Raw genomic sequence first — 13,515 nt, 5'->3', positions numbered from 1 at the left:
CTCTCTCTCTCTCTCTCTCTCTTTCTTTCCTTCTTTCTTTCTTTCTTATTTTTTTCTGAGACAGGGTTTCTCTGTGTAGCCCGGGCTGTCCTGGAACTCACTCTGTAGACCAGACTGGCCTCGAACTCATAAATCTGCCTGCCTCTGCCTCCCAAGTGCTGGGATTAAAGGTGTGAGCCACCACCGCCCAGTGGAAACCTCTTCTTCAATGGGATGTTAGTAAGGATTGAGTCTTTAGGAGTTGTCACAGGAGACCAGGGGATCTAAAAAAATCCACTACAAAGAACTGTATCTAGGGTCTTGCACACTCTAGAGAAGTCCTCTTCACTAAGCTGTATTCCTGTAACATTGGAGTTTTATGTATTTGGTAATTTCATATATGAACACAATGTGTCCTGATCTGGAACCCCATTATTTATCCTGTCTGCTCAGTTGAAGACATAAGGTTCAATCTTTGGCAAAGAGAGCTAGCCCTCATCTCATAGCGCATATGCTGGTATCTCAACCTTGAGCTTTGAGCTCTCCACAACTATAAACACATTTATATCGTTAATAAGCCATACATGCTATGATACATATATGTCAACACATGTACACAGCATATATATTATTGAAATGCAATGTATGCATACAGGATGGATAGCCCTTTAGCTTCTGAGCTCACAAAACCAGTCTCTCAAGGAGCTGAACCACAGACATCCATTTCAGGACTGAACTAGCCGGCAGCTTATATACATGTTTTTTATGGCAGATTAAACTGATGAAGGCAGTTGGTCTGGGGCTTATCAGATACGTTATAAGTCATTTGTATTTGTGAGAAAGCTTGGTGGTTGGTAAAATGGACATGGAAATTTGACACTCAACCATCTCTGATATAGACAACTACCCCAGAGCTTTCAAGGAGGGCATGGAGGATTGGATTTCTGGTTTTACATATGTCAGTTAAGTCCTCTACCATTGAGCTGTATTCCATGAACCTTGAGATTTTTTTCTATCACTAATTTTATAAATGAAAGCAATGTGTCATATGTATGCCTATCTACCCTCATCACTTCCAAGACCACCCACCACCACCACTTCATTTTACATTGTTTCTAGTTGCTGTTCTCTTCCTCCTCTCCCTCTTCTTTCTCTTCCTCTCCTTCTTTAATAACCCAATGAGACAAATTAGATTTTTATGATTTTTTTTTTTTACTTTTTTTTCAAAACAGGGTGTTCTGTCTGTTTTGGAACTCCCTCTGTAGATCAGGCTGGCCTGGAACACAGAGATCCACCTGCCTCTGCCTTCAGAATGCTGGATTAAAGGTGCGTAGAACCACCACATAACAGCCATTATTTTGTACATTTTATGTGGAGATAGACCACAACTAAAATTTCTAGTTTTTCCAGGAGCTTGCTGTATAGGTCAGGCAAGTCTTAACTTGTGATCCCTGGCCTCAGATCTCTGAGCACCTAAGGTTTCAAGCTCTATGTCATCTAATCTGTCTTTTTTTTTTTTTTAAACTTTTTATGGTTCTTAGGGCTTTGTACATGCAGGACAAGCTGTCTACCACTGCTATATCCCTAGCCTTACAACTTCTTTAAATGTTTAACACATGTGTCTCAAGACATAGCAATTTTGCTCTAGATTGTAAAGCCAACAATAGAATACATGAGATCACATAAAATCATGGTGTAATAATTTCCATATAGCTTATTAAAATCCAAGCAAAGGATGGGTGCCCCGTATAATCCTATAATTCAACCTGTAATCCACCCACTGAGGAAGACAAAACAGCGAGATCATGTGTTCATGGCTTTCCTGGGATACATAGAAATTGTCTCAAAGAAAAGAGGTGATAAACAAGGACAACAGTTATGCATAGTCTGACAACAGTTATGCATAGTCTGGTAAGTGGGTAAAATGTGTTATGTGCACACTTGGATGGCATTCTACAGTAAAAGGAAACAAAAACATTATGTAAAGTGACCTAACCAGTCACAAAACATTTTATTTATATTGGATTAGAGACAAGTCCTAATATAGTAAGATAAAGTAATGTCATATTTACTCTGAAGCAGGGTTAAAAGTAGTTAATGGCACCCAAAGGACCTGAGGAAAGCCCTACGGGAAGCAAGGGAGAATCTGATTAATGGCAGGTGCATGCCTTGAGAATTTACTCAGACTTACTAAACCAGATACCTGAAAGAGATTAATTCAATTTCATGTAAACAACCTACAGTAGTCTGAGGGTTCGTGGGTGGATCCATTGCCCACCATGCACAAGTCCTAAGATCAGTCCGTAGCACCATAGAACCAATCCACACTCAAGCTATCAAAAATGAGATAATAATTAAAAGTATCAAACATGACTGACACCCAGTTCAGTGTGTCTATACAGAGCTGATGAGCACAGGCATGCTGGCAGTAGGAACTTCAGTCAATGATGTACATATAAAATGGAAACATCCTAAGTGGTCAGTCTCACTGACAGGAAGGTCTTCCCTCCCCCCCACTTCAAGTCAGCAGGGACTTAATACTATCCTTGAATGGTTTTGTTTACTCATTCCACCAGGAGAAGGCACCAGAAGTAATCCTTGAGACTGATTTCCCAGAGAACTGTTTCTCACCACACAGCAAATCTGTGGACATCTTGATTCCAAATTTCACAATCTATAAGACTGTACACTTGTTACTCTTGTTGTAAGCTACTGAAGTTATGATTTTTATTTTGCTTCAGAGATGTGGGTCTTGTTATCATGCCCCAGGGTTATGAATCGGTTTATCTTGGCCTTCAAACATTTGAGGCCACTGATGCTATGAGTGCAGTTTGTAGTTTATGATCTTTTGGGAACATCATTATAAAGACAATAGGGCTTAGCGAAAGCAGGTTTCCTGTTGTTAGTTATAAATATGAGAAAACATAGACTTGCTAAGTGAAGATACAGGATTTTGATGTAGTCAGGCTTCTGTAATCTACAGTCCCTGAAGCACCCACTTCATTTGAAGAGGGTCTGGGGCTTGGAGAAGAGGAGAATGAGGAAGGGGAGAAGACAATGGAAGAAAGGAAGGAAGGAAAGAAGGAAGGACAAACCAATGGAGAAAAATAAGGAAGGGGGAATGAAAGGAAAGAAAGAAGGAAGGAAGAAAGGAAGGAAGGAGAATGAAAGAAAAAAGAAGAAAGGATTGAAGGAAGGAAGGAACAAGGAGCCTAGTTTTAATGAAGGGTTAAAGACGATCTGGATACTTAGGGTTCACACATCCACACTGTTATGGAAACTTTTATTAAGACCAATAAAAATTTGCCCAGAAGAATAAGATGTAACACATGAAGGGCGCCGCATACATATCTGAAAGAGAAAATATTGGGATTAGAAATGATTCTCTGAGTGTCGGAACAAAAAATAGACCTTAAACCTCAGAATGACCCCTCCTGCCCTCATTCCCACACCCCTTTCCTGTTACCGAACACTACAGCACGGTTTCCCTGAGCCCCGTTTAGCTCCTGGATCTTCTGGGGCAGAGTCTTGGTCCAGAACTGCAGCCTTCTGGCCTTCAGGGCTCGGCCCACAGCAGGCTGGGTGTTCAGCTGCAGGTACTGTTCATCTTGGTCCAACATAGGCCAGTGGGGTAGACCCTCGCTGTTGGGGTTCCTGTTGATATGGCAGCCAACAAAGAACAGTATGGTTACCACTCATCCAAAGCCTGATCCTATGTTTTGGGTCAGGGCAGTGGAACAATTAGGACACTGTTTAAGGGGTCTGATGGGACAGGTGTCCTAATATGTGCATATAAGTGTCACTCATGACTCATGTCTCCTTCATTGGGGGGGAGACCACTTGACCTGTTTTATGTTATCTCTAAGAGGCAACATGTAATGAACAGTACCCTAGCATTATAGGCCTACCATCTAGGTCACTGTGAGAGGATCAGTATCTGACACCTACAAAGTATCTATATAAATGTGGTATTGTGCAGAAAAGATTGTATCATACTGTGGAAGATCCATGAATTCTAGAAAACCACCATCCAAATGGAAGCCCTAGGTAGAGACCCACAGATGTAAGATAGAGAGCTGTGTCCTCACCCATATCTTGCAAAGTTGGCCCAGTAATTCATCATCCTCCTGCTCAGCAGCTTCTCCTCCTCAGTGAAGTTAGCTGGAGTCATGAGAAAGACAAAGTGTATGCCACCTCATGCAACTGCTAAGTCACTCTTCACATGCATCATCCCAGCTGTTATCTGACCCCAAAATATTGTCTTTGTTGCTTCCCTTCTTCATTAAGAAGTATGCAAGATCCATAATTGAATTCCTGCACCAATGTGCTGTCAGATCCTCCGTCACAGGCTAGGCTGGGAAGGATGCATATTCTAACCTCTTATAGATTGTTGGGCCATGATATGATACACATTTGATTTTGTTTCCTCCCAGAACCTAGATTTTCTCAAATGGACTGAGAGCTCAGCAGTCACTCAGGAAGTCATCTGGGACCTCATTCAGCTATAATGATAATAATAATGATGATGATGATGATAATAATAATAATAATAAAGACTCACATTTCATCCCAAAGAGCAAGCACCCAAAGACAAAAGGAACCTCATCAGCATGGTCGGCCTTAACGTGGGGTGGTCTGATATCCTTGAGGAAGCTGGACTGATGTTGGAATTCATAGAAGTAGACAGGGGAATGGGAAGCTGGAGGGGGGAAAAGAGAGACATAGTGGCCCCTCACCTGAATTTTTTTCTGATTCATATGTGGTGACAAGATACCTTGATAAAAAGTTAGCAGGAATCACAAAATTAAATGGTGAAAGGAGCCCCCTGCTGGAGCACTAACTATGGAAAAGCCCTTGACTAATCAGTGCCCATGGCCTTCCCAACTTAGTGGTTTTGTTAGGTCAATAGAGTATCAGGAACCCATTTTCTCCTCGGTACCCAGTCTCACTCTCTTAATCTAGATGAGGAGACCTGGACACCATTGCATTCCACAGTGTTCACCCATGACCCTCATCTCGGAGCTGCTCCCCTAAACCTTGTCACAGGTGTACTCACTCTGAAAATGTGCTACTTGGAGTGCAGGGATCACGAACACAAAGTCTGCCATCATCTCTGTGTACTGTATTTGGAGGGTCTGGGCATCTTCAGTGTTCCCCATGTACTCTTCCATTAGCAGGTCGCTACACTCAGGAGGCAGCTTCTAAACCAAGGAGATCAGGAACATTGAAGTTTTCATATTGTGGGTTGGCAACTGCCTTCAGTGTTAGGAGAATGACACCAAGGATGACATAGAGTATAGGTAAAAAGGTTCATGATCTGAGGTAACCCCATGCTAAATCATACATATATACTGATTTTTATTAATACGGAATCTGTCAGAGGAGATATGTGGGATCCAACTATTTGGAAAGGACCAGAATCATCTCACTAGTTCTGCTGTTGTATTCTTCAGAACAGCCTGCAGGTTCTCTCTGGTTATTTCCTTTATTGTCTGAGCAGAGCCCATGACCTGGGAGGCAGAAGACAGTCTTAAGTGTGATGTCTGATGGATTGCATTTCCATCAATACAACTGCTTAGCATATGAGTTTCTAGGCTCCTAAATGATTGGAATTGTGACTCACCCTGGGGATTGTCCAACCAAACTCATCATTGTTGACACCAATGATGCTGGGGACAGGGTGAAAATCCTCAGATGCCAACAACTCTTTGGGATGCCTGGGTAGGAACTCTCCATCCACCACAGCAGGGATCAGGAAGAAGACCTGTGAGGCATTATAAGTCAACGCTGAAAGTTAATGAAATAAATATCCTGACATCCACTGAGTAATCTGAACCTTTTTCTTATTTCTCACTAGTTTCAGGGTGATCTGCTCACCCTAGAGGAGAATATTCACTTAGACTAGCCTATCTTGATATTCATTTTGCACACAGAACTGAAAGAACACAAAGTCATAAAGATGGGGTATTTGGTTCAGAATCCCACATCATGTAAACCAGGTTGTCCCAGACACAGAATTCTCCCAACCTTGTTAAAAGTCAGAATCTGTGCTTCACTCTTGCCTCTCAGACAGCGCACAAGAGCCTCTGAGTCCATGGCCTCACATCCAGAAAGCTTGGCCACGGTCTGCAAAGGGAACAAGCATGGAGAAGAGTTTTCAATTCCAAGTTGATGCAGTTGTGCCTCATTCCCACACTATAGTGTGTGTTGTGTGGATTGGAATAAATACATGTTGCTCCCCTTGTCCTATTGCTCAAAGGTGATAGCCAGGAAGCCGGACCCTTTCTACCTGCATACCTGTTCTTTTTGTTCAGGGGAGCTTTGTTTTCTCCATCGACCTTTTTCTATTTTATGTATGAGGGAAGGAGTAAGTCTATCAAAGTTTGTGCATGAAGATTAGAGGACAAAATAATCAGTCTTCCTGCCCCATTATTTAACAAGATGTCTTTTCTTTTTTGCTGCCTAGACTACCTAAGCTGGTCTGTGAACATCCAGAGATTCTCTAGTCTCTGGCTCCCACATGACCAGAGGAACACTTACATCCTCAGGCTTGCACTCCCAGCACTTTTAAACATCAATGAAGCAGCTTCCAAGCACACATTTACTTACTTTGCCAATGATAGAAGCGTCAAGGACTAGTTTGCTGTTCAGATAACATAGTCACTCAGTATGAAGTAGAGGTGTGTAGGTGCTAACCCCTGAGTTTTTCTGAAATTATTGGAAAGAGGCTGTTTTCCATTGTCCTTGATTTCCTCCAATGAATAGAATACCAGAGTACCAGAATATAAAGGCTTAGGCAGGAGGGTTGAGAGCACTTACAGTATAGACTGTCTCAGAGGTGTTGGAGATAAGGAAAGGCAGCAGCGCTACTCCACTCTCCATGATGGCTCCATGGAAGAGCCCTTGGGACATGGGGGACACAACATGTGAAGACACACTTGTGCCACCTGAAGACTCGCCAAAAATAGTGACACGGTTAGGGTTGCCACCAAAGTGGGCAATGTTCTGCTGGACCCAGCATAGGGCAGCTACTTGGTCCAGGTATCCCCAGTTGCCTCTTGCATGCTGGTCTCCAGTGCTGAGAATTGGAAGGGTTATGGATCAAAGGGATGTCTAGGTTGTGATCAACAATCATTGCCCAGCCCAGCCACAAACTCACCTGAAGAAGCCCAAGACACCAAGACGATACTGGATAATGACTACCACCACATCTTCAGTAGCTGCCAGTGTGGACCCATCATACATGGAAGCCATTCCTGCAACCAGTCCACCACCGTGGATCCACACCATCACCTGGAGAAGTCAAGAGAGGTACCAGGAAACTCCTAGCCTGTCCAAGCTCTTTGATCTGTTTACTAGAATATCAACTACTGTGATTCTGTGCAGCTACAGAAATACATAAAACTCCTCAGGATTTCAGGTCCTTGGCTGAGCCAGGGACCTCTAGTAGCTACTAGTGCCCATTCCCACCATGTGTTTCACTTTGAATTAATGCCTCTATATATAGAGAAATGTCATCATTTTTTGGGGGGTCTTCACAGTAGAACAAAGAGGGGCATCTCCATGAATATCTTGCCAGATTAAAAATGGAAAGGATCAGAGGACTTCCGGTCTGGGCCCGAGCATATAGCAGATCTCAGCCGGCAGCTCTGTACCCAACCTCAGAAAACCCAGAGAAAGAAGGCCTCCTAGGAGCTTTAACTTGGGCAGCATCTCAGGTAAGGAAACAGCAACACCCACCCCAAACAGGGGGTAACTGGGACCCACTAGGACCCAGGAATTCACTCCTGGCCTTGACCACGTGTTCTTTCCAGTCTGGGCCTGAGCGCTCAGCAGATCCCAGGAGTCAGCTCTGCACCCAATCTCACAGAACCCAGAGAAAGCAGGGCTCCTAGGAGCTCTAACCCAAGCAGTAGAGCAGTATTTTAGGCAAGGAAGCAGCAACATTTGCCCCAAACAGGGAGCAACCGGGACCCACTGGGACCCAGGAATTCACTCCTGGTCCAGAGCACGTGTTCCTTCCAGTCTGAGCCAGAGCACTCAGCAGATCCCGGGAGACAGCTCTGCACCCAGTCTCACAGAACTCAGAGGAAGTGGGGTTCCCAGGAGCTCTAACCTGAGCAGTATCCTAGCCAAGGAAGCTGCAACATCTGCCCCAAACAGGGAGTAACAGGGACCCACTGGGACTCAGGAATTCATTCCTGGCCTGGAGCATGGGTTCCTTCTGGTCTCCACCTGAGCACTGAGCAGATCTTGGGCCTCAGCTCTAACCCCAGCAGCAAAACCCACCCCAAACAGTTCTGACACAACCTAGATAATAGGAAAGACAGGCTCCAGTCAGAGACAGCACAGATAGTACAAAGGAGATCCAGATGGTGAAAGGCAAGCACAAGAACATAAACATCAGCAACCCAAGGTACTTGCCATTATCAGAACCTAGTTCTCCCAAGTTAGAAAGTCCTGAACTCCCCATATCACCAGGAAAGCAAGAACCAGATCTAAAATCACTTCTAATGATGATGATAGAGGACTTTAAGAAGGACATAAATAACACTATCAAAGAACTTGAGAACACAGGTAGAAGCCCTTAAAGAGGAAAAACAAAAATCCCTTAAAGAATTACAAGAAAACACAAACAAACAGGTGAAGGAATTGAACAAATCCATCCAGGACATAAAAACAGAAGTAAAAACAATAAAGAAATCACAAAGGGAGACTACCCTGGAGATAGAAAACCTAAGAAAGAAATCAGGAGTCATAGACACAAGCATCACCAACAGAATACAAGAGATAGAAGAAAGAATCTTAGGTGCAGAAGATACCATAGAAAATATTGACACAACTGACAAAGAAAATGCAAAATGCAAAAAGTTCTTAACACAAAACATCCAGGAAATCCAGGACACAATGATGTCCTAAGGATATAGGATATAAGGATAAACCTAAGGATAATAGGTATAGAAGAGAGTGAAGATTCCCAACTTAAAGGGCCAGTAAATATCTTCAAGAAAATTATAGAAGAAATCTTCCCTAACCTAAGGAATGAGATACCCATAATCATAGAAGAAGCCTACAGAATGCCAAATAGACTAGATCAAAAAAGAAATACTTCCTGTCACATAATAATCAAAACACAAAATGCACAAAACAAAGAAAGAATTTTAAAAGCAGTAAGGGGAAAATGCCAAGTAACATACAAAGGCAAACCTATCAGAATTACACCTGACTTCTCACCAGATACTATAAAAGCCAGAAGATCCTGGACAAATGTCATACAGACCCTAAGAGAACATAAGTGCCAGCCCAGGCTACTATACCCAGCAAAACTCTCAATTACCATAGATGGAGAAACCAAGATATTCCACGACAAAACCAAATTTACACAGTATCTTTCCAAAAATCTACAAAGGATAATAGCAGGAAAGCTCCAATACAAGGAGGGCAATCATACCCTAGAAAGAGCAAGAAAATAATCCCCTTCCAACAAACTCAAAAGAAGATAACCACATAAACAATGCCTCCACTATTAGCAAAAATGACAGGAAGCAACAACACCCTCTCCTCAATATCTCATAACATCAATGGACTCAATTCCCCAATAAAAAGGCATAGGCTAATGCACTGGATATGCAAACAGGACCCAGCTTTTTGCTGCATACAGGAAACCCACCTCAGTGACAAAGACAGACACTACCTTAGAGTAAAAGGTTGGAAAACAATTTTTCAAGTAAATGGCCCTAAGAAACAAGCTGGAGTAGCCATTCTAATATAGAATAAAATCGACTTTCAACTTAAAGCTATCAAAAAGGATAAGGAAGGACATTTCATACTTGTCAAAGGAAAAGTCAACCAACATGAACTCTCAATTCTGAATATCTATGTGCCAAATGCAAGAGCACCCACTTTCATAAAAGAAACCTTACTAAATCTCAAAGCACACATTGCACCTCACACAATGATAGTGGGAGACTTCATCATCCACTCTCAGCAATGGATAGACCATGGAAACAGAAACTAAACAGAGATACAGTGAAACTAACAGAAGTTACGAACCAAATGGACTTAACATATATCTATAGAACATTTCACCCTAAAGCAAAAGAATATACCTTTTTCTCAGCACCTCATGGTACCTTCTCCAAAATAGACCATATAATTGGGCACAAGACAGGCCTCAACAGATAAAAAAAAATTGAAATAATCCCTTGCATACTATAAGATCACCATGGTCTAAGGCTGGTCTTCAAGAATGACAAAGACTATGGAAAGCCGACATTCACATGGAAACTGAACAACACCCTACTCATTGACAATCTGGTCAGAGAAGAAATAAAGAAAGAAATTAAAAACTTTTTAGAATTTAATGAAAATGATGGCACATCATACCAAAACTCATGGGATACAATGAAAGCAGTGCTAAGAGGAAAATTCATAGGTCTAAGTGCCTACAAAAAGAAACTGGAGGGAGCATACACTAGCAGCTTGACAACACACCTGAAAGTCCTAGAACAAAAAGAAGCTAATACACCCAAGAAGAGTAGACGGCAGGAAATAATCAAACTCAGGGCTGAAATCAACCAAATAGAAACAAAAAGAGCTATACAAAGAATCAATAAAACCAGGAGCTGGTTCTTTGAGAAAATCAAGATAGATAAACCTTTAGCCAGACTAATCAGAGGGCAGAAAGACAGTATCCAAACTAATAAAATTAGAACTGAAAAGGGTGACATAACAACAGAAACCAAGGAAATTCAAAAAATCATAAGATCCTACTACAAAAGCCTATACTCAACAAAATTGGAAAATCTGGATGAAATGGACAATTTTCTAGACAAATACCAGTTACCAGTGTTAAATCAGGATCAGATAAACCATCTAAACAGTCCCATAACCCCAAAAGAAATAGAAGCAATCATTAAAAGTCTCCACACACAAAAAAAGTTCAGGAGCAGACAGTTTTAGTGCAGAATTCTATCAGACCTTCAAGGAAGACCTAATACCAATTCTCTTCAAACTATTCCACAAAATAGAAACAGAAGGAACACTGCCCAATTCACTCTATGAAGCCACAATTACATTCATACATAAACCACACAAAGACCCAACAAAGAGAACTTCAGACCAATCTCCCTTATGAACACTGATGCAAAAATACTCAATAAAATTCTAGCCAACTGAATCCAAGAACACATCAAAACAGTTATCCATCATGATCAAGTAGGCTTTATCCCAGGAATGCAGGGTTGGTTCAGTATACGGAAATCTATCAATGTAATCCACTATATAAACAAACTCAAAGAAAAAGACCACATGATCATCTCACTAGATGCTGAGAAAGCATTTGACAAAATTCAACACCCCTTCATGATAAAAGTCTTGGAAAGATCAGGAATTCAAGGTCTATACCTGAACATAGTAAAAGGAATATACAGCAAACCAGTAGCCAACATCAAACTAAATGGAGAGAAACTTGAAGCAATCCCACTAAAATCAGGGACTAGACAAGGCTGCCTACTCTCACTCTACCTATTCAATATAGTACTGGAAGTCCTAGCTAGAGCAATTAGGCAACACAAGGAGGTCAAAGGGATACAAATTGGAAAGGAAGAAGTCAAAATCTCATTATTTGCAGATGATATGATAGCATACTTAAACTTCCACCAAAAAACTGCTAAGCCTGATAAACAAATTTAGCAAGGTGGCTGAATATAAAATTAACTCAAGCAAATCAGTAGCCTTCCTCTACTCAAAAGACAAACTGGCTCAGAATGAAATTATGGAAATGGCACCCTTCACAATAGTCACAGATAATATAAAATACCTTGGTGTGAACCTAACCAATCAAGTAAAAGACCTGTATGAAAAGAACTTCAAGCCCCTGAAGAAAGAAATCGAAGCAGATCTCAGAAGATGGAAAGATCTCCTATGCTCACGGATTGGAAGGATTAATATAGTAAAAATGGCTATCTTGCCAAAAGCCATCTACAGATTTAATGCAATCCTCATCAAAATTCCCACTCAATTCTTCACAGAGATAGAAAGAGCAATCTTAAAATTCATTTGGAATAACAAAAAACCCAGGATTGCGAAAACTACTCTCAGCAATAAAAGAACTTCTGGGGGAATCACCATCCCTGACTTCAAGCTGTACTACAAAGCAATAGTGACAAAAACTGTGTGGTATTGGAACAGAGACAGGCAGGAGGATCAGTGGAATAGAATAGAAGACCCAGAAATGAACCCTTATACCTATGGTCACTTGATCTTTGACAAAGGAGCTAAAACCATCCAGTCAAAAAGGACAACATTTCCAACAAATGGTGCTCATCCAACTGGAGGTCAACATGTAGAAGAATGCAAATTAATCCATACTTATCTCCTTGTACAAAGCTCAGTTCTCAATTCCAAGTGGATCAAGGACCTCCACCTAAAAACAGCCTCACTGAAACTAATAGAAGAGAAATTGGGGAAAAGCCTGAACACATGGGCACAGGAGAAAAGTTCCTGAACAGAACACCAATGGCTTGTGTTCTAAGACCAAGAATTGACAAATGGGACCTCATAAAACTGCAAAGCTTCTGTAAAGCAAAGGACACAGTCAATAGGACAGAGCGGCAACCAACAGATTGGGACAAGATCTTCACCAAGCGTACATCTGATAAAGAGCTAATATCCAAGATATACAAAGAACTGAAGAAATTAGACTCTAGACAATCAAAGAACCCTATTAAAAAATGGAGCACAGAGCTGAACAAAAATGGTTGAGAAGCACCTAAAGAAGTGTTCAGCATCCCTAGTCATCAGGGAAATGCAAATGAAAACAACCCTGAGATTCCACCTCACACCAGTGAGAATGGCTAAGATAAAAAACACAGGTGACAGCAGATTTTGGCGAGGATGTGGAGAAAGAGGAACACTCCTCCACTGTTGGTGGGATTGTAAACTGGTACAACCACTATGGAAAGCAGTCTGGCAGTATCTCAGAAAATTGAACATAGTGTTACCTGAGGACCCAGCTATACCACTCCTGGGCATATACCCAAAAGATATTTCAACATACAACAGGGACACATGCTCCACCATGTTCATAGCAGACTTATTTATAATAGCCAGATGTTGGAAAGAACTCAGATGTCCTTCAATAGAAGAATGGATGCAGAAAATGTGGTACATTTATACAATGGAGTACTACTCAGCTATTTTTTTAATATTCTTAGGCTAATGGATGGAGCTGGAAAATATCTTGAGTGAGGTGACCCAATCTTAAAAGAACATACATGGTATGCACTCACTGATAAGTGGATATTAGCCCAAAAGCTCACAATACCTAAGACACAATGTATAGACCACATGAAACTAAAGAAGAAGAAGGAAGACTAAAGTGTGGTGCTTTGGTCCTTTCTAGAAGGAGTATCAAAAGTTTCAACCAGCCAGAGCTCCCAAAGCCTAAACTTCCAGACTGAGAGCACAAAGGGAGGGACTCATGTCTCCACCTGTATAGGTAATTGAGGGTGGCCTTGTCAGACATCAGTGGAA

General features: G+C 41.5%; 1 protein-coding gene across 1 annotated transcript in view; it reads right to left on the bottom strand.

Annotated features, from left to right (window-relative positions):
* LOC114630954 (acylcarnitine hydrolase-like) overlaps nt 1-13,515 on the bottom strand; it is a 23,497-nt gene that overhangs the window by 2,096 nt on the left and 7,886 nt on the right. The window contains exons 4-12 of the mRNA XM_028779261.1: nt 7,139-7,272; nt 6,799-7,057; nt 6,007-6,105; nt 5,603-5,743; nt 5,409-5,489; nt 5,036-5,180; nt 4,541-4,678; nt 4,068-4,140; nt 3,446-3,633 (exon numbers count right to left, since the gene is read on the bottom strand). Coding sequence (XP_028635094.1) covers nt 3,446-3,633; nt 4,068-4,140; nt 4,541-4,678; nt 5,036-5,180; nt 5,409-5,489; nt 5,603-5,743; nt 6,007-6,105; nt 6,799-7,057; nt 7,139-7,272 — 1,258 coding nt within the window. The remainder of the gene's footprint in view (nt 1-3,445; nt 3,634-4,067; nt 4,141-4,540; nt 4,679-5,035; nt 5,181-5,408; nt 5,490-5,602; nt 5,744-6,006; nt 6,106-6,798; nt 7,058-7,138; nt 7,273-13,515) is intronic.

Source organism: Grammomys surdaster, unplaced genomic scaffold, assembly GCF_004785775.1.
Source record: "Grammomys surdaster isolate TR1022 unplaced genomic scaffold, NIH_TR_1.0 349, whole genome shotgun sequence".
NCBI classification, from domain to species: Eukaryota; Metazoa; Chordata; class Mammalia; order Rodentia; family Muridae; genus Grammomys; species Grammomys surdaster.
This window is presented reverse-complemented; position numbering and strand designations above follow the sequence as displayed.